This window comes from Protopterus annectens, chromosome 11.part0, assembly GCF_019279795.1.
Source record: "Protopterus annectens isolate FY-2018-M chromosome 11.part0, PAN1.0, whole genome shotgun sequence".
Classification (NCBI taxonomy): domain Eukaryota; kingdom Metazoa; phylum Chordata; order Ceratodontiformes; family Protopteridae; genus Protopterus; species Protopterus annectens.
The window spans coordinates 47,145,072-47,171,046 of record NC_056745.1 but is presented as its reverse complement, the minus strand read 5'-3'; the positions used below and the strand labels follow the sequence as shown (position 1 = coordinate 47,171,046).

Here is a 25,975-nt window from a genome sequence, read left to right as displayed (position 1 = left end):
CCCATCTGTTGTACGATGACAACAGTATGCAATCTAAGATGCTTTCCTTTCTAGGTACATTATCAGTCGGCATAAACCCATCTGTTGTACGATGACAACAGTATGCGATCTAAGATGCTTTCCTTTCTAGGTACATTATCAGTCGGCATAAACCCATCTGTTGTACGATGACAACAGTATGCAATCTAAGATGCTTTCCTTTCTAGGTACATTATCAGTCGGCATAAACCCATCTGTTGTACGATGACAACAGTATGCTATCTAAGATGCTTTCCTTTCTAGATACATTATCAGTCGGCATAAACCCATCTGTTGTACGATGACAACAGTATGCGATCTAAGATGCTTTCTTTTCTAGGTACATTATCAGTCGGCATAAACCCGTCTGTTGTACGATGACAACAGTATGCGATCTAAGATGCTTTCCTTTCTAGGTACATTATCAGTCGGCATAAACCCGTCTGTTGTACAATGACAACAGTATGCGATCTAAGATGCTTTCCTTTCTAGGTACATTATCAGTCGGCATAAACCCATCTGTTGTACGATGACAACAGTATGTGATCTAAGATGCTTTCCTTTCTAGGTACATTATCAGTCAGCATAAACCCGTTTGTTGTACGATGACAACAGTATGCGATCTAAGATGCTTTCCTTTCTAGGTACATTATCAGTCGGCATAGCTCCATCTGTTGTACGATGACAACAGTATGCGATCTACCATGCTTTCCTTTCTAGGTACATTATCAGTCGGCATAAACCATCTGTTGTACGATGACAACAGTATGCGATCTAAGATGCTTTCCTTTCTAGGTACATTATCAGTCGGCATAAACCATCTGTTGTACGATAACAACATTATGCGATCTAAGATGCTTTCCTTTTCTAGGTACATTATCAGTCGGCATAAACCCATCTGTTGTACGATGACAACAGTATACGATCTAAGATGCTTTCCTTTCTAGGTACATTATCAGTCGGCATAAACCCGTCTGTTGTACGATGACAACAGTATGCGATCTAAGATGCTTTCCTTTCTAGGTACATTATCAGTCGGCATAAACCCATCTGTTGTACGATGACAACAGTATGCTATCTAAGATGCTTTCCTTTCTAGGTACATTATCAGTTGGCATAAACCCATCTATTGTACGATGACAACAGTATGCGATCTAAGATGCTCTCCTTTCTAGGTACATTATCAGTCGGCATAAACCCATCTGTTGTACGATGACAACAGTATGCGATCTAAGATGCTTTCCTTTCTAGGTACATTATCAGTCGGCATAAACACATCTGTTGTACGATGACAACAGTATGCGATCTAAGATGCTCTCCTTTCTAGGTACATTATCAGTCGGCATAAACCCATCTGTTGTACGATGACAACAGTATGCGATCTAAGATGCTCTCCTTTCTAGGTACATTATCAGTCGGCATAGCTCCATCTGTTGTATCATGAAGATAGTATCCCATCTAAGACACTTTCCTTTCTAGTACATTATCAGTCCTTGTGCCTGTGTTAACATGTTGCACCAATAAAAACACAACAATTTTTGAAGGATGATACGTATCATCTGGCAAAGCTGTCCATGAGAAGCAATTTACATTTGACATTCTTGGTCAGCCAGGATAAAATATCCTCTGTTGTGCCTTCTGGAGATTCTAGTGGGATATAAATACAGCTATGTGTGACTTTCCAAAACTTGTTTACCTGGATGGTGACTCAACCTGGATCTTCCTGGGGTGTTGCTGTGAACATCTGTGCCTGATATGGTATTAGAATACATGACAGCGACACTCCCTTTACCTTTATGATTTACATAAGACACCAGGATATAACATCAAGCTAATGGTTTACTTTTGGGAAGTGGCTGTCTATACATATTTTTGGATTTCAGTCACAAAGACAGACAAGAGAACAGACCATCAGCCAAACTTTCTATAATCAAACACAGCAATACTTGATCGTAAAAAAACACCCAACACATCGAAAGTGCTACTTCCTTTGTTCATTTATTTCATACTACCGAATGATTTTCTAATGTGATTTTGGTTGACAAAACAATATGCCTAAGAAGAGGTTACATTAAACGGTATACAGAGACAAGGTAGGTAATATGTCAAGAATGACACTGCTTCTGCAAAGTAAATAGAAACATGATGCCACCTTCTCATTGCCAAATGCTGCACTGTTTGTTGCAAGTCAGGGGTCAAAATGCATCCATGAATGCGACTTGCTAACATGCAGTACTCAAGGTGGAACTTGCAGCTGGTCATCTGAAAGCACTTCCTAAGCTGGGTTTACTTCCAGATAAAGCTAATTTTGTGAATTTTCATTTAACTACAAAGTAAAGAGCATTAGTACTGCTGATGCTACAATGTGAGGCCATGCATTCTGTGTAAAACGGAACTCAAGGCAAGATTGTCCAAGGGTTAGGAAGGCCGACAGCCGATCTCAGTGTGTTGTATGCTTAAGGAATACGAGACAATGTGCTCTTGCTTACAGTCGAATGTCTCTATTACTGGGACAATTTCAGAAAAGAAGACACGAGAATAAGGTGGGAGGAAATTTGGGAAAATTCCCAGATCAATAGAAGAATGATACTAGACTACAGATGGGATGTATATCTATGGCAAACATGAAAAAAAACTGGAACAAAGGAATTTAGACAGACCAGAACTGATAAAAAGATTAACAGATGCTTGAAATAAGGCAGCATCTACTAAATGGCAAGTACGTACATTGTACAGGGCATTAAAACAGGACAGATGGATGAGGAGATGTAAACAGATCCAGATTTAGCAACAGCAAGTAGGCAAGGAAAAAATAGAAAAAAGTGGAAGGAAATCTGCACAGCTCAAAGAACAGCTACCAATTCAAGGAAGTTCAACTTTTTGCTGTGAAATGCTTACATAAGTACTTTTACACTCCACAGTAAGTTTCCAGAAGTAAGAAAGATATGATGGAGATATGAGAAAATTTACAAGGAAGATTGGAGTCATATCTTTTGGGAATGTGAAAAAAGTAAATAAAGTACAGTTTTGTACCTACCATAAATGTAGATGTTCGAGGATCCACATTGCTGCAGTCCTAACTATTGGGTAGTCCGCTGTCCAGTCGGCCCGAATACCAAAGTATATGGCTGACGTCGGTCAGGGCGCATTAGACTGACGTCAGTACGTCAGGGTACTAATGCGCATGACCGACGTCATATCCTCAGTCTTTTCTTGCCCCAGATGTCAGAAGACCCTGAAAAGATAAGGCCAAAACCAAAAACACCAAACATACCTGCACCAAAAATATATACACTATATACAAAGGTACCAGAATAAAATCTCACCTACAGAACCACCCCTAAACACAGAGGGGCAGGAGGGAGGATTGGACTGCAGCAATGTGGATCCTCGAACATCTACATTTATGGTAGGTACAAAACTGTACTATGTTCTTCATTCCACATTGCTGCAGTCCTAACTATTGGGTAGAATCCCAAAGCAGAGGTAAGGGAGGCTGGCAAATCATAAGGAAGCAGGAGCTGATAACATGCCTTGCAAAATAGCTGTGGCAAAACCAGCCCTAGACTTAGAGTAGAGAGGAAGGTGGTAATGCTTAGAGAAAGTATGCACTGAACTCCACGTAGCTGCCTCCAAAATATCCTTAGTTGCCACCCCCCTTAGAAATGCTGTTGAAGTGGCAGTAGCCCTAGTGGAATGAGGCCTAATCCCAGCTGGAATCTCTTTGCCATGATGGGAATAACAAAATGCAATGCAACACCCAATCCACCTAGAAATAGTTTGTTTTGATACAGGCTTGCCCTGCGAACTCAAAGCAAAAGAAACAAACAACTGCTGAGACTGCCTAAAATCCTTAGTCCTGCTCAAATAATAACGCAATTGCCTGTGTACATCTAAAGTGTGTAAAATCTTTTCCCCTTTATTTTGGGGATCTGCATAAAAAGTAGGCAAATGAATAGTTTGGTTTAAAGCCACACTAGAAACCACCTTAGGCATAAAGGAAGGATTAGTACGTAAAGATACCCTATCCTTATGAAAAATCAAAAAAGGCTCCACTGCCATAAGGGCCTGCAACTCAGAAACCCTTCTTGCAGAAGTAATGGCCAACAAAAAAGCAGTCTTCCATGACAAGTATTTCAATTCAGCAGTAGCCGAGGCTCAAAAGGTTGTAGAGTAAGTTTCTCCAACACAAAATTGAGATCCCAAGCAGGAGTAGGAGCTCTACGTGCGGGTCTTATATTCTTTGCCCCTCTAAGAAATTGCTTGAACAAAGGATGCGAAAACAATGGTGGGTCACAATCATAGTGAGCTGAAATTGCTGCAGCATGAATCTTAATGGAAGAGAAAGACAAACCTTTGTCCAATAACTCAGTAAGATATTGAAGAGCCACACTCAAATTAGGCTCAGAAATCTCCAAATTATTTGCTGCACTCCAAAATAAAAATCTCTTCCATTTTTCTGCGTACACTTTCCTTGTGCTAGGTCTCCTGGCTTCCATAATCACATTTAAAACTTGTTGAGGAAGTTGAGACCTGCTGTCTTTCAAAACAGAATATGCCAGGCTGTTAGATGAAGAGAGTGAAGCTTGACATTGAGCAGGTGACCATCCTTCTGAGACAACAGGAGTGGAATCAAGGGTAAAGGCCATGGAGGCTTCCTTACCAGACTCCTCAGTAATGGGTACCAGTGCTGTCGAGGCCAATCTGGAGCTATTAAAATCATCCTTGGCTTGTCTTGTCTGACCTTTAGAAGCACCTTTGGAAGAAGAGGCAGAGGTGGAAACGCATACACATGAAGATTTTTCCAACTGAAAGAAAGAGCATCCACTTTCCAAGCTGTGTGATGAAACCTCTTTGTGCAAAACTTTGGCAGCTGGTGGTTTAGTGGAGAAGCGAACAGATCTATGTCTGGAGTTCCCCATGACACTGTCAATGTCTGAAATACATGAAGATCCAGTTTCCACTCGTGGGGATCCATGATTTGTCTGCTTAACACATCTGCTAAGGAGTTCTGTGCTCCCGGCAGAAACCTTGCCTGAAGAGTTAGTTGCAAACTGAGCGCAGTCTCCCATAAAATCATTGCTTGTCTGCACAATGGGTAAGAATGTGTTCCCCCTTGTTTGTTGATGTACCACATGACAGTTGTGTTGTCTGTTAGAATCAACACCTGCCCTGGAAGAAGTAACTCCTTGAAAGCCATTAATGCAAACTGGACTGCTAACATCTCTTTCATGTTGATATGTAGATGCTGTAGTCTGGCAGGCCACTTGTCTTGTATCCACTTTCCATTTAGATGAGCTCCTCAAGCAATATCTGAGGCATCTGTCGTTAGAATCTGACTTGCCTCTGGCCGGGTCACAGAGAGTCCCTTGTTTAGGTGACATTCCTGAGCCCACCACAAAAATTCCTTTTGAATGCAAGGTATTATTTGAATGACAGTGTCCAAATCCTGGCAGTGCTGTGTCCACAGATTTTTGAGATACCATTGTAGCTTCCTCATATGCAGTTTGGCATTGGGAAGCACCAGAATACAAGATGCCATGAACCCTAAGGCTTGAAGGACTGTCCTTGCAGTCAGCCCGGACTGAAGAGATAGGTGATGGAAGTAACTGGAAAGATTCTTTTGTTTGTCCGGGGTTAAAAAGGCCATCTGGGCTGCTGTATTCAGTCTCACACCCAGAAAGCACATGTCTTGAGAGGGTACTAGACTGGACTTTATTTCGTTCACAGAATACCCTAGGCATCTTAGCACTGCTATGACATATTCCAAATGCTGTAGAAGGTCTTCCTTTTGTTGAGCCAGAATCAGGCAGTCGTCCAAGTAAGGATAGATTTGAATTCCTTTTAGCCTGAAGTAAGCTATCACTGGATCCAGAACCTTTGTGAATACTCTGGGCGCAGTAGATAAGCCAAAGGGCAATGCAGAGAACTGATAATGAGAATTTCCAGCTCGGCAGATACTTCCTGCAACTTAGTCGTATTGGCACATGAAGGTAAGCTTCCTTTAGATCTAAAGTTACCATCCAGTGATCTTTGCCCAGCAGAGGTAAAAGTTGCTGTAACGTCAACATTTTGAACTTGGGAATGCCCAGATAAGTGTTGAGGATAGATAAATCCAAAATTGGTCTCCACGTGTTCCCCTTTTCGGTACTAGGAACAGGCGAGAATAAAATCCTAGGCCCCTTTCTGGCACAGGAACTGGCTGAATGGCCCCTATTTGGAGCAACAGAGAAATTTGCTTGTGAGCCTCTTTTCTTTGTAGAGGAGGAATGTCTGGCATGCCTTTGAAAGGAGGCAAGGTATGGAAATAAAACCTGTAACCGTGGTGAATGATATCCAGAACCCATCTGTCTTGGGTAATTAAATCCCAATTTTCTTTGAAAAGAGACAGCCTTCCTCCCAAAGGTGCTGCCAGGCGAGAATGTACTGGCAGCTGAAAAGGCAGGTCATTGGGTCTGCTTACGAAAGGACTGACCCCTGCCCTCACCAGAAGTCTGAGCAGGGAACTCCCTGTCCTAGGCCTAAAAGAACCTTGAGCTCTGCCCCTACCACGCCTAGACCTACCCCTAGACTGGGAATCATAAGCAGGATAAGTCCATCCCTTAGTAGGCCAATTTCTACTAAACTTGGAGGCTGCACCTGCAAAAATCCTAACAGTTTGCATAGACTTAGCCTTGTCCTCCATTTTCTTTAAAACTGCTTCCACAGGCGAACCAAACAACACATCAGACTGCAAAGGAGCATCCAAAATCCTTGTTTTAACATGCTCAGCTAAATTCTGATCTCTCAACCAGGTATGCCTGAAGAACAGAACCAGTGGCAGCCACCTCGAGGAGGCCTGCACAGCATCAAAACCACACTGCAAGGAATGTTTACCCACCTGTTCAGACACATGAACTAAATCCTGCAACTCTTTACACTCAATACCTTCTGCCAGAGCATCCACCTTAGATTTCAATTGTGAAAGGAGGTAATTCTGATATTTTAACATGTGAAACTGACAATTCAATGCCCTCATGGCTAAAGTGGAAGAAGTATACACTTTCTTTCCCCATCTATCCAAAGCCCTTGCCTCTTTATCAGGAGGAACAGGATTTTTAACAACAGAGGCCTTCACCTTTAGGCCCCTGAGAGACAGTTTCGGGTCTGCCCTAGGACTCTTAAAAGATACTTATGAGCCTCAGGCACCCTATAGTACCTATCCGGTTTAACTGGGGCAGGAGGCAAAGAATCAGGATTCAGGAAGCCTCTGCAAAACATCTTCCACCACATTCAGAACAGGAGGTATAGCTAAAGGCCTATGCTGGGGTAAAACAAGAATTCCCTAAGCCTCTTCCTGGAATCAGAGAAATCTTGACCTTCCCATTTAAAATGCTCCCTCATGGAATGCAGAGTCTCTGAAAATGAAAAATCCTCAGGAGGAGAAGCTGAAGGAGTAGAATCATCCACATCAGAATCAGAATAAGGAGGATACTCCTGCAAGTCTTCAGCCGAAGACTCAGAAGCCTCCGAACAGTGCTCAAAACTCTCAAACTCAGGTTCCACCCTAGGCCTCTTATCAGGAGGGGGCATAGAACCTCTAATCATAGTAATCAAATCCTCTGCCATTTTAAGCATATGTTTCTTAGGTAAAGACCCTGAAGCACTAGGAGAAACCCCCACTGAAGCTACACTAGGCCTGCCTCTCAAAGAAGCCTTGGGAACAGAGGGGGAGGCCCTAACCACCTTAGGAAGAGAGGGAAGAACAGCCACCTGAGAAGCCCCCTCAGCCTGGCCTACTTCCTGAGAGGATACATCCTGTAACAATAAAGTCTCTCCCTGAGACTCCAAAGAAACACCTGGCAGAACCTCCGGCTCCACTAAGCCCTCTAAAGAACCGGCGTCAGGGACTGTCGGTTCTTCCACTCTAGGCTTTGCTGCTTTATCCTTGCGCTTTTTGCTCAAGGGCGTCAAGAATCCGACGGCATTTTATAATTACAACGCTTCCCAAAAACTAACCTGGCACAGTCTAACCGTCTCTTAATAGTGCGTTTGTTAAATCTAGCACAAGAGCGGCATCCAACAACGTCGTGCTCAGGCCCTAAACAAGGTATACACAAAGTATGGTAATCCCTATGAGGTATCTGTTTCACAAGAAATACAGTTATTCACTTTTTCTGACATCCGGTTAAATACTGAGGCAAGAAAAAACCAAAATATTCCCCAACGGGGTACTTAGCCAACTTTGATTCGGTCTGAAACTCTGACTTCAGAAACTTTCAGAACGCCAACCTGCACTCGCAAAATTGCTTCTGCATCGGACCATGCGGCAAAAAAAGACTGAGGATATGACGTCGGTCATGCGCATTAGTACCCTGACGTACTGACGTCAGTCTAATGCGCCTGACCGACGTCAGCCATATACTTTGGTATTCGGGCCGACTGGACAGCGGACTACCCAATAGTTAGGACTGCAGCAATGTGGAATGAAGAACATCTTCAACAGAGTCTTACATAAGCTTATTCAAGAAGTCTTAGGTAGAGAGTGGCACATGAATGAGGTAAATTTTTGCCGGAACCGGATAGAAGGGAGAAGACTGATCAGACATATTTTGGCAGTAGCAACCCTTTTATTAATTACAACCAATAAAGGAATAACTAAGAAATTGAAAATGAACCAGTAGCGCTTACAACAGGCAAAGTTATGGCCAAGATGCAAGAAATGGGAAAAATGAAATAAATACAACAAATTCACAAAATACTCAATAAATTCCATAAATAAAAGTGGAATAACTGGGATATGAAAAATAGCAGATGAGGATGTGAGCAAGGGAAGTATGAGACTGGAAAGGATTACACATTGCAACACTGAGGGGAATAAAGGAAAATGAGAAATTAACCTAACATGTTGTTTACAATGCAAAAAAGGAAAAGATGTGAGAACAATACCTGCAAACTCTGGTCATGGGTTGCACCCACTGTTAATTAAACAAAAAGCTAAATTTGTTAAGTATAAAATAAAGGGCCAACCACCAGAACTGTTTAGTGCACAATGCATGTGGATTGTACACTGTAATTTTTAGAAAATCTGGAAAATAAAGCAGTTTTAATAAAAAAATCTCCGGAGCAAAAGAAGGGAAACAATATGGTACTGTCTCTCCAGCTAGCTTTGCATCCTTCAAATAACAGATTTTGCATCTGCATCATCATCATCATCATGCATTTTCTGAAGGTTATGACATCTGAAAATCAAATGGTTTTCATTATTTAGTGACTTCAGTCCTCAATGATTTGCCAGGAACCCACAAATTTCATGAGGAACAGACCAAAAATATGAAGCAAAAATCTAGAAATTCTGCAAACAACTGGACAGTTGAGATGTATAGATTGCAGCTCTTTACTCCTCTCCCTCCCTCCCCTGCAGGGTCCTCTAGTGTCCAGGCTTTTACCTGTACCCGAGAAGGCTGGGTTGTAGCCAGAACACATTCCCTACACAATGCTATATAGTGCCTCCAACAAAGAATGACTTTCAGTGAATATGATAATTCAGAGAAGCATTATTGTACCAAATCAAGTTCTACCACAAACTATAATAATCGTACAGCATGATTACACGTGATCACAAATTAGAGTTGTTGACAAGAAGCATTCTCATGGGAGTCAGTCCAAACTTTGATGTTTACCATATAATACAGGGGTGCAAGCCCCCTACAGCACTTTAATGAATTCTATTCTACTGGGAAAATGTTATCATTGAAGCCAGGCCTTTTTGATTTTACACAGAAGAATATAACAGTACATACAACTACTACATGCTACTTTATGGCAAAAAAGAATTACCTTCAGAAATACATAATTCTATAAATGTGACATATTTATCTTACCACAGGAGCTTCTTTCTCTGCATCTGATTCAAGTATAACCAAGTCACCCTCTACAACTTTCTGTCCATATGTCTCAAATCTATAGGACGCTGCCTGATTCCAAACCTTGCTGCAGTAAGCATGGACGTAAAAAATACGCATGGAATGAGGAATGCTAAACCATGCTCTGGTACAGCCATCTTTGTCCATGCCATATCTGTTTAATGCACGAAGTATCATTCTTTCTCGAACTTTAAATTCTGGCATTACTGCAAGAGTTCCTTTAGCATCCGCTGAAACAAACAAATTATAAACATTTAGCAACATATACCAAGATAAGCAAGTTATACATTTAAGCAATGGCTTAATGTGCAAAGCACTGTGAAATATAAAGTAGCTTTTGCATTACCATCTGGGAGACGGACAAAAAAAGGATTGCACATACAGTGGATATAAAAGTTTACACACCCCTGTTAAAATGCCAGATTTTTGTGCTATAAAAAAATGAGACCACAATAAACCATTTCAAAACTCTGCCCACCTTTAATGTGACCTATAACCTGTACAATTCAATTGAAAAACAAACAAATCTGTTAGGGGAAAAATATAAAAAATAAAAAACGTACAATATGCAGGTTGCACAAGTGTGCACACCTTTAAACTAATACTTTGTTATGTGTGCACACTCTTAAACTAATACTTTGCTGAAGCACCTTTTGATTTAATTACAGCATTCAGTCTTCTTGGGTATACACCTGCCATCAATTAAAGAGACAACGATTAACCCCAAATAAAGTTCAGCTGTCCTAATAGGATTTTCCTGACATTTACTCAGTTGCCTGCTATAGCAAAAGCCATGGTTTGCAGACAGCTTACAAAGCATCAAAGAGATCTCATTGTTGAAAGGTATCAGTCAGGAGAAGGGTACAAAAAAATTTCCACAGCATTGGATATACCATGGAATACAGTGAAGACAGTCATCAAAAAGTGGAGAAAATATGGGACAACAGTGACTTTGCAAAGAACTGGACGTCCCTCCAAAACTGATGAAAAGACGAGACGAAAACTGGTCAGGGAGGCTGCCAAGAGACCTACAGCAACACTGAAGGAGCTGTAGGAATTTCTGGCAAGTACTGGTTGTGTACTACATGTGACAACAATCTGCCGTATTCTCAATATGTCTGGACTATGAGGTAGGGTTGCAAGACGGAAGCCTTATCTTACACAGAAAAACATCCAGGCTCAGCTAAAATTTGCAAAACAATACATCAAGTCTCCCAAAAGCATGTGGGAAAATGTGTTATGGTCTGATGAGACCACGGTTAAACTTTTTGGCCACAATTCCAAAAGGTACGTTGGGAGCAAAAACAACACTTCGCATCACCAAAAGAACTCCATTCCCACAGTTTGGCATAGTGGTGGCAGTATCATGCTTTGGGGTTGCTTTTCTTCAGCTTGCACTGGAGCTTTAGTCAAGGTGGAGGGAATTATGAACAGTTCCAAATACCAGACACTTTTGGCCCAAAACCTTCAGGCATCTACTAGAAAGGTAAAGATGTCACCTTTCAACATGACAATGACCCCAAGCATACATCCAAATCAACAAAAGAATGGCTTCACCAGAAGAAAATTAAAGTTTTGGAATGGCCCAGACTTAAATCCAATAGATAATCTGTGGGGTGACTTGAAGAGGGCTGTGGACAAGAGATGCCCTCACAATCTGACAGATATGGAGCGCTTTTGCAAGGAAGAATGGGCAAATATTGCCAAGTCAAGATGTGCCATGCTTATAGTTTCATAGGTTATAGGTTAGTACTACGCTAACTGCCCTTGCGAGCCATTGTAAGCCTAGACAATTATACCTTGTGAGACTCAAACCCTGCACCTTGTGTTTATAAGGCAAACACCTTAACCATTAGGCCAGCCTCCCAACTGATAAATTCCTACCCAAAAAGACTGAATGCTGTAATTAAACCAAATGTTGCTTCAACAAAGTATTAGTTTAAGGGTGTGGACACAAGGTATTAGTTTAAGGGTGTGCACACTTATGTTTTTTTATTTTTTATATTTTTTCCCCTAACAAATTTGTTTATTCATTGAATTGTACAGGTTATAGGTCACATTAAAGGTGGGAAAAGTTTCAAAATGATTTATTGTGGTCTCATGCTTTTATATCACACAAACCTGGCATTTTAACAGGGGGTGTGTAAACTTATCCAGTTAAACAGATAATTACCACAACTTTACTTGCTAGGTGAATTTCCCAACATCCATTTCTTGAACACACAATCTGGTTATGATCAGAGACACAGTCATAAAAATCAAGACTATTTGTCATGTAAATGCTTACTGATAACCAGTTTGAACTCACTCTTATTATAAAGTTTCAAGAGTTCTTGATTAGGATCACAGAATCATAGGATTACAGGAGATTTCTAGGCTATCAACCCAAAGGTCATTTTAAGCCTATCCATTTCAACCCAATGTAATACCATAGAGGTGCTAGTCAATACCAAAGACTGCATTTAGTGATGAGTCCCCATGTCCAGAAGGGTTTTGGGCACTATCCCCTTAAGAATCAATGGTGCCCCATCCACTTATCTAGGTTCCTCTTGAACAGTGTCCTAGAGGTGCTCGGTTTCACATGAATTGGTAGCCTGTTCCAAAGACGTGGCAGTCGCTGCGAGATAAATTTGTCTCTCCAGCATGTCCTATTTAAGTCACAGGCCATATTTAAGTCCTTGGAACAGGTAGCCCTAGACACATTTGAGTTATGGATATGCAGTCTTGGGTTGCTCTGCAGGCCAGACGCAAGTCTCCCCCAAGAAGTCTATATGATATGGAGTATAGTGACAGGGACTTTAGTTGGTCCATGTAAGGCATGTTGCAGGCCCTTGATCTTCTTTGTTAGAAACCTCTGAGGTCTCTCTAATTGTTGTAGATGCTTAATACAGTACATACCGAATGGGGCGTTATACTCAATTATGGGCCAAGTAGGTGCCGAGTAGAGGGGGGTTTGCTCTCGAGGTGATGCCTTTACTAATCAAGTGAGCTATGTAGAAAGCTTTCCTTACAATGGTAGACACGTGGTGGTTAAGGTCACAGTCAACCTATGATCCCAGGTCCCTTACCACTTCATGGGTACTTAGGGTACTGTTATTGATTTAATAGTATGTAGGGCCATAGTTTTTACCAAAGGGAATGATGATGCATTTCTTTGCATTCAGTTTGAGACAGTGACTAATACACCAGTCACTGGTCTGTGTGAGACTATCCTGTAATACACCAGTCGTTGGTCTGTGTGAGACCATCCTGGAGTATACTGACATCATCTGGGGATTCAATGATTGCACCTAGTTTGCAGTTATCAGCAAACTTGGTCAGCCACAACCCTTTAGCTTTGACCTGAACTTCTGAGAAGTATATACCAAACAGTAGGGAGCCCAGCACTGCTCCTGTGGCATCCCTCTGGTAACAGGTCTGCTGGTTGATGTGGAGTCACCAATTTTGATAGTGTGTGTCCGGTTTGTGAACCAGTTAGCACCCCATCTTACAATGAAAGGGTTTACATTCAGTTTGCTAAGTTTATCTGTAATGCCCGAATGTGGAACTGTGTCAAAGCCTTTGCCACGTCGAGGTATATTGTGTGCACAGATTTGCCCTCATGAATGGCCTTGGTCACACTTTCAAAGAAATCCACCATATTGAACAGGCTGGATCTGCATTTCATGAAGCCAAATTGGGTAGGATGCAAGGTCTGGAGGTCACCTGTGTCTTTATTTATGAGGTCCTTCATGATATGTTCCATGGCCTTACAGATGAGGCTGGTCAGGCTTATAAGTCTGTAATTCCCTGGGTCTGTTGCTAGGCCACCTTTGTGGAGGGGAATAACTGCAGCTGTTCTCCAATCCGCAGGAACAAAGCCTGTGGTTAGGCTATGATTGAAAAGGGTACTTAGCGATGATGCTAGTTCATGTTTTAGCCTGTTTAGAAACCTGGAATGTCATCTGGCCCCATAGAGGCCGTGTTCTTTGCCTTGGACAGGGCGTTTGAAGACCTGCTGTTCAGATATGTAAGTTGGGGGAAAGTATGGGCGGGGGGGGGTGGTTGTTGTAGGTTAGGAGGGGATAAGGGAGTGAAATTTTCGCCAAACCTATCCGCTAGCAGGTTCGCTATCTCTGTGGGGTCAGTGTGTGTGATACCACTGGCCACCAGTTCTGCACATGCTTGGGTCCTACCCTTTAGGTCACACATGTAGCTGTAAAAGGCCTTATAGTAATCCTTGGAAGTACTTGCTATACTTCTCTCAAAGGAGCTCTTGAAGGATTTGACAAGTTGTCTTCTTTGCCTGTTAAGGCTGAGGAGGGTGCTTTTACACTGTCGGGTTCTTGTCTTTGTTTTCTTGGACAATAACTTTTTTGCATTTATTGTAGAGTTTGTTGACGCTGGTAGTCCACCATGGCAGCTTGATTTTACTTGGAGCTCTGGCTTTAATTCTATCTGGTACAGCCGAGTTTATACACGTATGCAAGTGATTGTACAGGGCTTTAGTGCAAGCTTCAGGGTAGTTAACACTTTCATCTTGGGATTACATTTATACCTTCATCTAGGAGAGTATAGTTTGCCTTGGTGAAGCTTTTTAGTCTGATTTCACCCTTTGTGAGTTCTGATGTTAGTGTCAGTTTGAAGGCGACTGATTTGTGGTCAGTTTTAACTAATGAGGGTCCAACAGTTGTAGCAGTGTACCTGTTTGACATGTTGGTAAAGACCAGATCTAGAATGTTTGTTCATCTTCCCGGGGTATGGACAATTTGCTCCAGGGCATTTGAATTCACAAAGTCAAGGAACTTTTGTGCTAGCGAGTTTGGACTAGAGTAGGTTTCCTAGTTGATGGTGGGATAATTGAAACCCCCCATAACCAGTGTGTTTGGTAAAATTTGGATTGCCTACAGTTTGGTTATGTAGGCTACATGGGTGTCATAACCCATGGAGGGGGATCTATAACTGGCTAGGACTTCAATGGAGGTCTTAAATACTGTAACCTGGACCTGAAGTAACTCCATGGAGTTGTCCAGTCTAACTAGATGTGAGGTGAATTTATTTCTAATATAGACTGAAACACCGCCTCCTTTGGTTTTCACACATTCATTTTGCCGTCTAAAGGTGTGGAAGGCATTGTAGCCTTGCAGTACCAGGGTACTCTCTGAGGCCTTAAACCGGGTTTCAGTGACTGCACAAAAATCTACATCTTCTAGTGATAGAAGTGTTTCCAGGGAGTGCAGTTTTTGGTTTAAGCTCCTAACATTTAGCAGCATGACCCTTATTTTGTTCCAATTATCGACATGGAATTAACCAATGTTGTTTTCCAGACCTTGCCTAAAAAAGCACTATGGGGGGAGGCAACAGCCTTTGCCAGCAGCCGAAAGCCTAGGGGTGCCAGCTGCAAACCATCTCTGGCAAAGCAGCAAGGTTTGTCGACCATGGCTTCCCAGGCAGACAGGAACCGAATCCCCTTGAAATGATACTAAAAACTAAGCCAATTATTGAAATCAGTCATTTTTTGTTTATACTGTGGCATCATTCTAGGTGAGGGTAGTATGCTGCTCAAGGCTAGGGTCATACTTGCCTGGGACACATACTCCGAGTTCGACCATGTCAATCTTCATATGGTCCAGTGAGGTACGTCTCAGGTCATTCACACCAACATGAGCTTCATTAACTTCAACAGTTCATATTTAATCTACAAATCATATTTAAATTTCAATTAAATAATCTTTTGTTTATACACTTTGTTATACATGGATTTATACTATTCTTAGCAGTAGGCTGAGTTTGTGCTTGCCTTTGGCTTAGGTCATGGCTCAAAGGAGGCTTCAGACTAGTTCATCTATCCAGTTAGCAAAAATATATATAAAATAAAACATACTCTAGCAAATAATTTCATCTACGGAAGGCACTTGTCTCAGGAAAGCACACTGCTTAAGAAGCATGATGAATATACAAAACATTAGCAACGTGTTTAACCACAAATACCTAGTAGAGCCATCTAGAACTATACAGCAACATCTGTAAGGCAAGTGTTTATAAAAATCCATACTAGAATGCACAGAAGGCTATTTTTGTCCCATAAACAACTCAAAAATTTCCCTTAGTTGTCTATATATTCACTAATCTGTGGTATCGTGGGACAAAGGGAGAGGGTGAGAGAGAGACAGCCAGAGCCAGAGAAAGAGAGATGTACAGGACCGAGACAAACAGAGGCAAGAGAGATACTGTGGAAGTCCTGCAGCATGGACCTGGAGACTTTAATGTTCATACCACCTTCTTCCAAATAGACAGCAGAGTGTAATGTCCACCATGTGAAGTCCATGAAGGTGCATGCTTCCATACACCTGCAACAATCAGCTGAAGTGCTATAGTCCTTAGTGTCCCCATGCTCTCCGTCTCCCTATGATGAACGTCAGAATTTTGGGCCTATGTCAAAGACTTTGACAGCTTCCTTCACCCACAATCCCTTGATGGATAAGCCAGCACTAGTTGCACAGTTCCATCTCTCCAGCAAATTCCTCCAGAGCCTAAGAGCACAGTCAGGGCTAAGATCTATATACATTAGAGAACTGACTTATAGGCTCTTTTCACCTAAAATTATAGGTCCATCAAATATACCAGTGTTACACAAAGTAGCAAAAAATGACCCAGGAGTAGCAATAAATAAGAAGGGAAGAAAAGGTAAAAAAGTGTTGGGGAGGGGATAAAATATAAACACAATACTGTATTTCATCTAACATCTGGTAAAAGAGGATACAGAGTGAATGCACTGACAACTGAGCTTTGCTCCTCCCCCCTGCCCAGTAAAAATAAAAAAAAATATCAAAAGTCACTAAAAAAAACAAAGATATATACTCATCATAATGACAGAGCTGTGTTGTTTTTCTCTGGTTCAGCTTGTGGGTTATCGGATCTGACTCAGATCAGAGACTAGCCATAACTCAGTGACTTCAGTTCACTAAGTTTTGCCTCTTCTACCTTAAATTGTACGTCTAAACCACTACGCTTATGTAAATACCTTATGCAATCATATATTATCTGATCTATTTTATAACTGTTATGTATAAACCACAATGCTCATGTAAATATGTTATGTATAGTATGTTAGCAATTGTTTCTGGAGCTTTTTTCCCCGGGCCTCCACTGAAAACAGACAGCTTTATCCAGTCGGACTTCTCCGGTAAACAAATGTAAAATAAATAAATAAAACAAATAACTAATGATTCACTCAACTAAGAATACTTCAGACTGAGTTTGCCCCTCTCTGCTTCAATTGTCAAAACACAGTCTTAAAAGGAAAGACACCAAGGATCCCACAAATAAGGTATAGTAAAGGTAAAGCAATGACTCGGTCATCTTATGAAAAACTAGCCAGACATGTGAGGGTAGGAGTGTAGGGGGAGGGGAGGTTGGACCTGACGCAGAAAGACAGACACAGATCTATCATTATAGTGAGTACATTACTTTCATATCTGATGTTGTCTTTTTCATGTGGATTCAACCTGTGGGACAGAGTGCACCAGCCATGTAGCACCCACAGATGTTCAATGGAAGGATATTCCGCAATATGGTGGAACCAAATGAAGTCCCAGATCTCGACTGAGTGTTTAACTTGCAGTGGGACACAAAAGTGTGAGGACCTACCCAAGTAGCAGCAGCAGCACACAAATCATCCAACAAAGCTCTGTAGAAAAAGGCAGTGGAAGAAGCCACAGCTCGGGTATAATGACTTTTGGGTTTGTGATGCAAGATCTTTCCCTTCAAACTGTATGCAAAAGCAATGCAATCTGACAGCCACTTGGATAGCATAAAAAACAGGCTTACCCAATCAAGACTTTGAAAAGGAGATAAACAATTGATTAGACTTCCTGAAAGATTTCATCTTGTCTAGATTTGACTTCAGTTCTCTATGCATATCAAGGTAATGCAACAAATATTTACTTTTGTTGGAGAAATCAGGAAAAACAAAGAAAGCTGAATGGCTTCATCCAAATTATTCCCTGTAGCCACCTTGGGATGAAAAGAAGAATTCATATGAAGACAGACACTATCCTTTAGGATACCAAATATGGCAGGATAGAAGTGAGGGCCTGCAACTCAGATATATGCCTGGCAGAAGTGACAGCCACCAAAAAAAAAAAAAGGTGTTATGTCTTACCATAACGTTCCATCTGTGTTGTTGATCTATATGCATTCATCACTGATGGGAATCGGTTCCGTCCTCGGAACCATGCCAGCCATATATCAAGCTCGTGCCAGCCAAAAACTCTCGAGCTAAGCTTTTACCCATGATATCCTTATCCCTGTTACCTCAGATCGAGTTTGCCCTTTATCAGTAAAGTAGAGTCAGTTTCTGAGCAAGTGCCCTAAGACAGCACTTGGACCCAAAGTATTCCCTAGGAGCCTTTGGAGGGGGACGGAGGGTGGGACGTGATGAATGGGTAAAGATCAACAACACAGATGGAACGTTATGATAAGACATAACTTCTTTATCTAAAGTTGTTGATCTTCATCCCATTCATCACTGAAGGGACAGAGTCCCCAGCTACCTTTGTTCCCTGGGAGGCTGTCATGGAGGAATATTCCTGAGCACCATAGAGCCGAAGGATGCTCTACCCCTGGAGACCAGATCCAGTTTGTAATGAGTAATAAATATATGAGGAGAAGCCAAAGTTTCTGTTGCACAGATGTCATCCATGTATGCTCTAGAATAAAAGGCTACAGAAGTTGCCACTGACCTGGTAGTATGGGCTTTGATTTTCTGTGGTATTGGCTTTTTCTCAAGATGATAAAAATATGCAATCTCTAAGCCATTCAGATAAGGTCACTTTAGAAACAGAATTTCTCATTTTAGGGCCAGAAAAAGAAATGAATAGTTGCTCTGATTTATGTATTGTCTTAGTCCTGTCCAGGTAAAATCTCAATTGTCTATGTACATCCAAATAATGCAGACAGTATTCCCCTTTGTTAGTAAATTCAGGAAAAATACTGGGAGGTCAATAGTTTGACTGATGGAGAAATCCGAAATGACTTTGGGGAGAAAGGTAGGGGTTGTCTGGAGTGATACTCTGTCCTTATGAAAGATGAGATAGGGCCGATTAATGCATAGAGCGTGCAGCTCTGAAATACATCTAGCTGACGTGATGGCGACTAGAAAAAGTGACTTCCATGATAAGAATTTGATGTCACATTTCGCTGCAGGCTCAAAGGGGGGTTGAGTCAAAGACTGAAGAACTAAAGTGAGGTCTCATGGTTTAATGGGTTGTTTCATAGGAGGTCTGATGTGAGAGACTCCTTTCAGAAAGGTTTTGCATAAACGGTGAGTAATTAGGGGAGAGTTTCCAAAACCATTATGAACGTTTGAAATAGCAGCTAGATGAACTCATATGGTAGAGGCTGCAGCTCCATTTTCAAACAATTATGACAAATAGTGAAGGACTACCATAACTGGAACCGAAAAAGGATCTAGATTTCTTTTCTTAGACCAAATAGAGAATCTCTTCCATTGGTCTAAATAAGAGTTTTCTGGTGGATGGTTTGTGTGAGGCCAGAACAATATCACGTACTGGAGAAGAAAGGCTATCCTGCCTGGCGATTAACGAAGTGGAGAAACCAAGCTGTCACCTTAAGACTTGTGATGTTCGGATGATAACCCCTGGGGGTGAGAGATCAGGTCTGGAGATGGATTCAGAATCCACGGTCGGCATAGCAGGCAAGGCCGGAGGAAATGGAACCATACTTGTTGAGGCCAATAAGGGGCTAAGAAGGTCACTTTGCTTTTCAACTAAAGTGCTTTCTTCAAAAACTGGGGAATCAGAGGAATGGGGGGATAGGTGTACAGAAGTCCTATGGGCAAATCATGGATCAGAGTGTCCCCCAGGGGCTCCCCCTGTGGGGGAATTAGGGCAAAGTAGCTGCTGCATTTGTGGTTTGACGGACAGGCAAATAGGTCGCAGCAAGACTGGCTCCAGCGGCTGAAAATTTCTGCCACTGTGTTGGGGTTGAGGGACCACTCATGAGGCAGGAGAATACATCTGCTCAGCTTGTCCGCAATCACATTGGAATCCCCCAGGATATGCGTTGCTATCAGAAAACTGTTGGAGGCTATCACCCACTGCCATAGCCTCTCGACATAAGGGGTAATATTTGGTTCCTCCTTGTTTGTTTATATACCAAACTACCGACATGTTGTCTGACTGAATTGTGATCATTCCAGAAGAAAAAACAGACTGGAATGCTTTCAACGCTAAAAACACTACCCTCACTTCTAGAACACTGATATGCAAGTTGGCCTCTGTTGTGGACCATGTGCCTTGGACTGTCAAAGCCTAAAAATGACCCCTCCCCACCCTAACAGGGAAGCATCTGTGGTCACAGTGGCCTTGGGTTGAGAGGGGTGGAAAAGGTGGCTTGAAAATTCGGTCTCTGGCCTCATCCCCCAAAGTAGGTCCTGTTTGCAATGATTGATTATTAGAAGCTGAAAACAGAGGGGGTGACAATTTGGGAACCATTGAGATAAGCCACTGAAGTATCCTCATATAAAGTTCTGCTAGAAGCACTATTGGTAGAGCAGCTGCCATGGATCCTAGGAGTTGCAGGACTTCCCGTGCTGAGTTTTTGTTTTGGCAGAGTATCACCCGGAGCTGAAGTTTCAGTCTTTGTAATCTGTGATGTGGAAGATATACTAAACAGGAGCGGGTGTCAAAAACTGCTCCTATGAACTCTATGGACTGGGTTGGAGTAAGATTGGATTTCTCCCAATTTATTGTTATTCCCAATACTCTCACTGGGGAAAGAGTGTACCGCAAGACTGTTAGCAATTGATGCTTGGTGGGGGTGGTAAGGAGCCAATCGTCCAAATATGGAAACACTCGGAATCCTTCCAGCCTCGGAATCCTTCCAGCCTCAAGTGAGCTGTGACTACTGCCATGCACTTGGTGAACACTCTGGGGGCTGTAGAGAGTCCGAACGGCAGAGCACAAAATTGATAGTGATTAGCTCCTAGCCGAAAGCTAAGTAGTCTCTGTGAACGTTTGTCCATTCTGATGTGGTAATACGCATCCTGGAGATCCATGGAGCACACCCAATCGGCATTTCCCAGAAATGGGAGAATGGACTGAACTGTGACCATCTGGAATTTCGTTTGGTTGACAGATTTGTTCAAATTGCTAAGATCCAGAATTGCTCTCCAGTCCCCTGTCTTTTTTAGCACCATAAAGAACCTTGAGTAGAATCTGGATCCACATTGGTCTGGTGGGTCTGTCTGGCTGACTCTTTTTTGACATAGCTTTTTTACTTGTATAGCTGCTTCTTCCCTTTGACTGGGTGGAATGTCAGGAAGTCGTGTAGGAGGTTTTGGGAAAACACATTGAGGGGAATGGTGTTGCCTCTGGTGATAATCTTTTGCACCCAATGGTCGGACGTTACAGACTGCTAGGCAGCGTGGTGCAGAGAGAAATGTCCCCCGACTGCTTCCAGAGGAAAGCAATCGGGCTGCTTTTCAGCAGCACTGGTAGGGCTGTCCAGAAAAAGAATCTCTGGGTCCCTGGTTACGCAGGCCCCCTCTGCCTTGATATGGGTGTCTTCTGGAGGAATTACCCCCCTCTGCCCCTGGGGGTATACTCGCCAAGTGTGTCACGAAAAGGACCCTGAGATTTTTTGCACCACAACTTCCCACTCCTCTGCTTCCTGGAGAAGGAGCACTGCAGAGTGGAGAAGCATACACCTATTGCAGACTGGGTCTTGCCATCCTTTTCACACCTGGCTAGATTGTCCTTCACTTTTGGGCCGAACAGGAAGAGGCTTCAACTGGAGCGTTCAGGAAGGAAGACTTAAAAGGATCCGCAAAATCACAAAGGCACATCCAGGCATGCAGTCTCATTACTATGCCTGAATCCGCAGCTCTGGCAGCCCCTTTAGTTGCATGTGATCTTAACCTCATGGACGAGTTAGAGATGTATTCCAGGGTCGTGAGCTGCAAGGCTACTTTGTCACTAACCTCGTCCGACACCTGTCCTGAGAGAGTTCCACAGAGTTTGGAGATTAAATCTCTTTGGAGTCTCGTAAAATGTGCCAAATAGTTCAAGGACCATATAGAAAAGGTCGATGATGCAAACACTCGCTTTCCCAATCTGTCCACCGTCCGGGACACTCTGTTGGGCGGGTGAACACTCTGACTCTTTTCGACAACTTCCTTCTTCGTGGTCGCCGCCACCACCATAGCATCAACTGGTAAACCCTTAGACCAATGAGGGCTCTCCTTGGGAGGGGATAGGAGTTTATCTGGTCTCCTAGGGATCGGCTCCACAGAATCAGGATTCTTCCAAGTGCTCTGCACCACGAGCTGAGCTAACTCACCTGCAGGCGGGGTCACCCAAGAGGTAGATGGTCAGCCATGGAAAACCTTCAGAAAGACGGACTCCTCTGAGGAAGGACTGGTGGACTTCCAGTCACTTCTCTGTTTTAACATTTCAAGGATGTCTCCGAAGGAGACATCTTCAGGAGGTGACCGTGGAGACCCTTCCCCTTCATTGTAGTCCGTATCCTCAATCAGAGACTCCTCAGGGGAGTCCATGTGGTTTCTCCTGCACGACTTCTTCCGTGGGGGCTCCTCAGTGGGGGCTTCTGAGGAGGACTCGGAAGAAGGGGCAACCTGCAATAGAGTCTTCTGTGGCTCTTGTGCCCGACGTCCTGGGGCGGTGGCTTGTGACAGCTGTAGCTCAGGGGGAAAGGGTTTCCTGGGGTTCAGACATCGGAGGAATGCTTCCTGAAGCAAGTGCTCTCCCCATTGACTGGAAAAGTGTGTCGCCTGAAGAGGGATGGGAGAGAAAGACAACCTCGGAACCGGGGTCACACACCGCTCTGCCAAACTCGCCTCCAAGGAGGGAGCCTCAAGAGGAATGGGAGCTTACAGAGCCCCTGGCACCATAGACGGAACCGTACACTGAGCTGAAGAGCCCGTGACCCAATCCTGAACTTCAGGAAGGTTCGGTTCAGACGATTCCGAAGACCAAAGAGCTGGTCCTGAGGCCATAGTGAGGTCCACTACTGGCACCAAAACAGAGGGCTCTGAGAAGGATGACAGACTTTGAAACCTGAGATGTCAAAGGAGGAGAGTATGATGGAGTCCTTGGAGAGACAGCCTCAGGTCCGGCAAGTGGATAGGTCTTGGATGAAGTGGGAATCCCACCAGCTGTCAGCAGCTGATCCACAAGGCACACCACATCAAGTTCTGAAAGGCTCCTGGTGGATCTAGTGGATACCCCCCAATGGGGAGTCTGGATGCTCTAGGAAGGGAATATATATTTGTCCTAGAAAGGGGTCCACCGACAGGGAGTATTGGATCCATGCACTGATGTCCAATGGTGCCGTTGTGTCTAGTTTGGATATAGGGAGCAGTGGTGTTAGTATTGGGAGTGACTGGTACCGTAGATGGAGTTGGTGCCGAAAAGGAAGTCAGTACCGTAGAAGGCAAGGATGGCTCAGACACTAGAGGAGTCGAAGTTATGGGAACCAAAGATATGCTCGGCACCGTAGCGGCACTAGGTGCCGAAGAAGAGGAAGCAGTTATCGGAGCATCAAGTGTTGATGCTGTGGACAAAGTCAGTGCCAAAACAGGCACCGAAGGCAGTATAACAGTTAACAGAACCAGGAGCGGTGCCGAGGCGATAGGCCTAGGTTCTGGAGACATTTTAGTTATTTTTGACTTAGTAGGCTTACCTGGGTCACCAGAGGGTGAAGAGATTACAGAATGTGGTCTTTTCCTGTCTTTTCTGGGAGTGGGGAGCCCTATGTCACAGAAAGAGCTTCTGAAAAGGGCATCTTTAGGAGGCCCTTCAGGATCAACTTGTTTTTCCCTTCATTTAACATGCGTTGACTGAAACCTTCACAAATAGAACATGGGGGCTGCACTGAGAGATGGGGCACCTCCAAACAATATACACAATCATCATGTAAGTCACTGTTAGGCATTTTCCTACTACAAATATGACACTGTTTGAAACCAGAAATAACTATCTTCTCAGACATAATGAAGCACCCACAAAACTCACAGGTTGTAAAAGAAAAGGGGAGACTTTTTTTTTTTTATGTAGAGGCAGGAGAGAAAGAAGGCAATACCAGCAATGGTATTAAAGAAATACCCCAAGGGGTAAGAAGAAAGGCCATACCACCAATGGTACCAAGACTACCAACAGGTATAAAGAAAAGGGGTTAAAAGATTTAGCAGTAGAGCTCGAACAGTAAGGGTATGTAGAAAGGGTACAGAGAAAAAGAATAAAACACTCACTAAAGAACAAATGACAGTAAAAAGTCAAAATAGTTGAACTTAGCTTGAGAGCTGGCTTGAATGCTGCTTTACGGAGAAGCAACAAGATCTGCAGTAACAGGGAGAAGGGTGTCATGGGTAAAGACTTAGCTCAAGAGTTTTTGGCTAGCACGAGCTTGATATATAGCCAGCACGGTTCCAAGGATGGAACCAATTCCCATCAGTGATGAATGGGATGAAGATTAACAACATCAGATCAAAGTTTTCCAAGACTAAAATTTCAAATCAATGGTAGCAGAGGGCTCAATTGGATGACCAGCAAGCACCTGCAACATGAAAGGGAAAGGCCATGGTGCGATAGGATCCAAAAGAAAAGTAACCTTAAGGAAAGCTTTTGAAATCTTCAGGGCAGCCAGAGGCACATTATCCCTGCTGATACAGAAGATGGAAATAGCTGCCAGTTTCACTTTAATCACAGAATAACTGGAACAGGAGTTTAACAAATCCATGAGAAAGTCCAGAATTGTCTACAAATGGATTGAAAAAGGATCAAAACCCCGAGAGAGAGTCCAAACAGGAAAACATTGCCACTTGCTAGCATACACCTTCCATGCACACATATTCAGGGAGGAGGTTAACATATGCATCACACTGCTGGAAAGCTTTGGATTTCTGGCCAGTAGGGGAACTGGATAAATGATGTGGTTAGCTGTACAGACTGGAGACTGGGCGGATCCAGACTGGTTTGATGAGCTATAAGATCTGGAAGGGGAATCTAGCACTCAAGGAGGGTACTTTAAAGAGGCCAAAGAAAGGGGATCCAAACCTGACAAGGTCAAAAGGGGGAAATGAAGATTACAGTTGCTCTGCAGCGGGGTGCTGTCTGAAGAAACTTTATTACAAATGGGGGTCACAGGCTAAGTGTACAGGAGACCCATAGGCCAAGCATACAGAAGAGCATTTCTGGGTGACTAACCCTGAGAAGGGACTAAGGTGCAACAGCTGCTGCACTTTGTGCTGGACAAGGATACAAACAAGTATTAGCACAGAGCACCTCATCAGCCAAAAGACCGAGCAGCAACTCTCAGATTGAGGGACCACTCATATGAAAGGAGAACGTTCCTACTTAAAATGTCTACTAAAATGTTGGATTTCCCCAGGAAGCGTGTTGTAATTAGAAACTGCTGAGGTGATCACCCAATGCTAGACTCTCATGGCCTCCAGACAAAGAGGGTAAGACGGTGTTCCCTTCTGTTTGTTCAGATACCAAATGACTGACATACTGTATGTCTGGACTGAGATCACGCCCTTCAGGAGAATGTCCTGAAAAGCCTGCAATGCAAGGAAATCAGTCCTCATCTCCAAGATACTGATGTGAAGATTGGCCTTTGAAAAGGACCAGGTCCCTTGAATTGCTTTCCCTGTGAAATACCTACCCACCCAAGAAAGGAGACATCCATTGTGACCATGTCCAGAGGTGGGGGAAACAGTCTCCTGCTGGACACCAAGGGAGACTCCAGTCACCACCTGACCTGATCTCAATATACATTCATCAGAAGTATAAGAAACTCCATTGGATGCACTATACAACACCATTACACTGCCAGAGTCCATTGCAGAGCCCTCATGTGGCACCTTACTATGGGGACCAGACTGAAGGAGGCCACCATGTGCCTCAACAGTTTCAGAAGAAGAGAGGCTGGAGGCATTTTTTAAGAAAGCAGAGAGAATGCCTGATACTGAAGACTGAAAAAGTACAGTTGTGTACACTTACCATAAATGCAGATGTTCGACTGTATTC

At 43.1% G+C, this 25,975-nt stretch overlaps 1 protein-coding gene across 1 annotated transcript in view; it reads right to left on the bottom strand.

Moving 5' to 3' along the window:
* Nucleotides 1–25,975, bottom strand: part of PUS7L (pseudouridine synthase 7 like) — a 364,500-nt gene that overhangs the window by 77,144 nt on the left and 261,381 nt on the right. Inside the window, exon 7 of the mRNA XM_044087411.1 lies at nt 9,882–10,153. Within this exon, the coding sequence (XP_043943346.1) occupies nt 9,882–10,153 (272 nt within the window). The remainder of the gene's footprint in view (nt 1–9,881; nt 10,154–25,975) is intronic.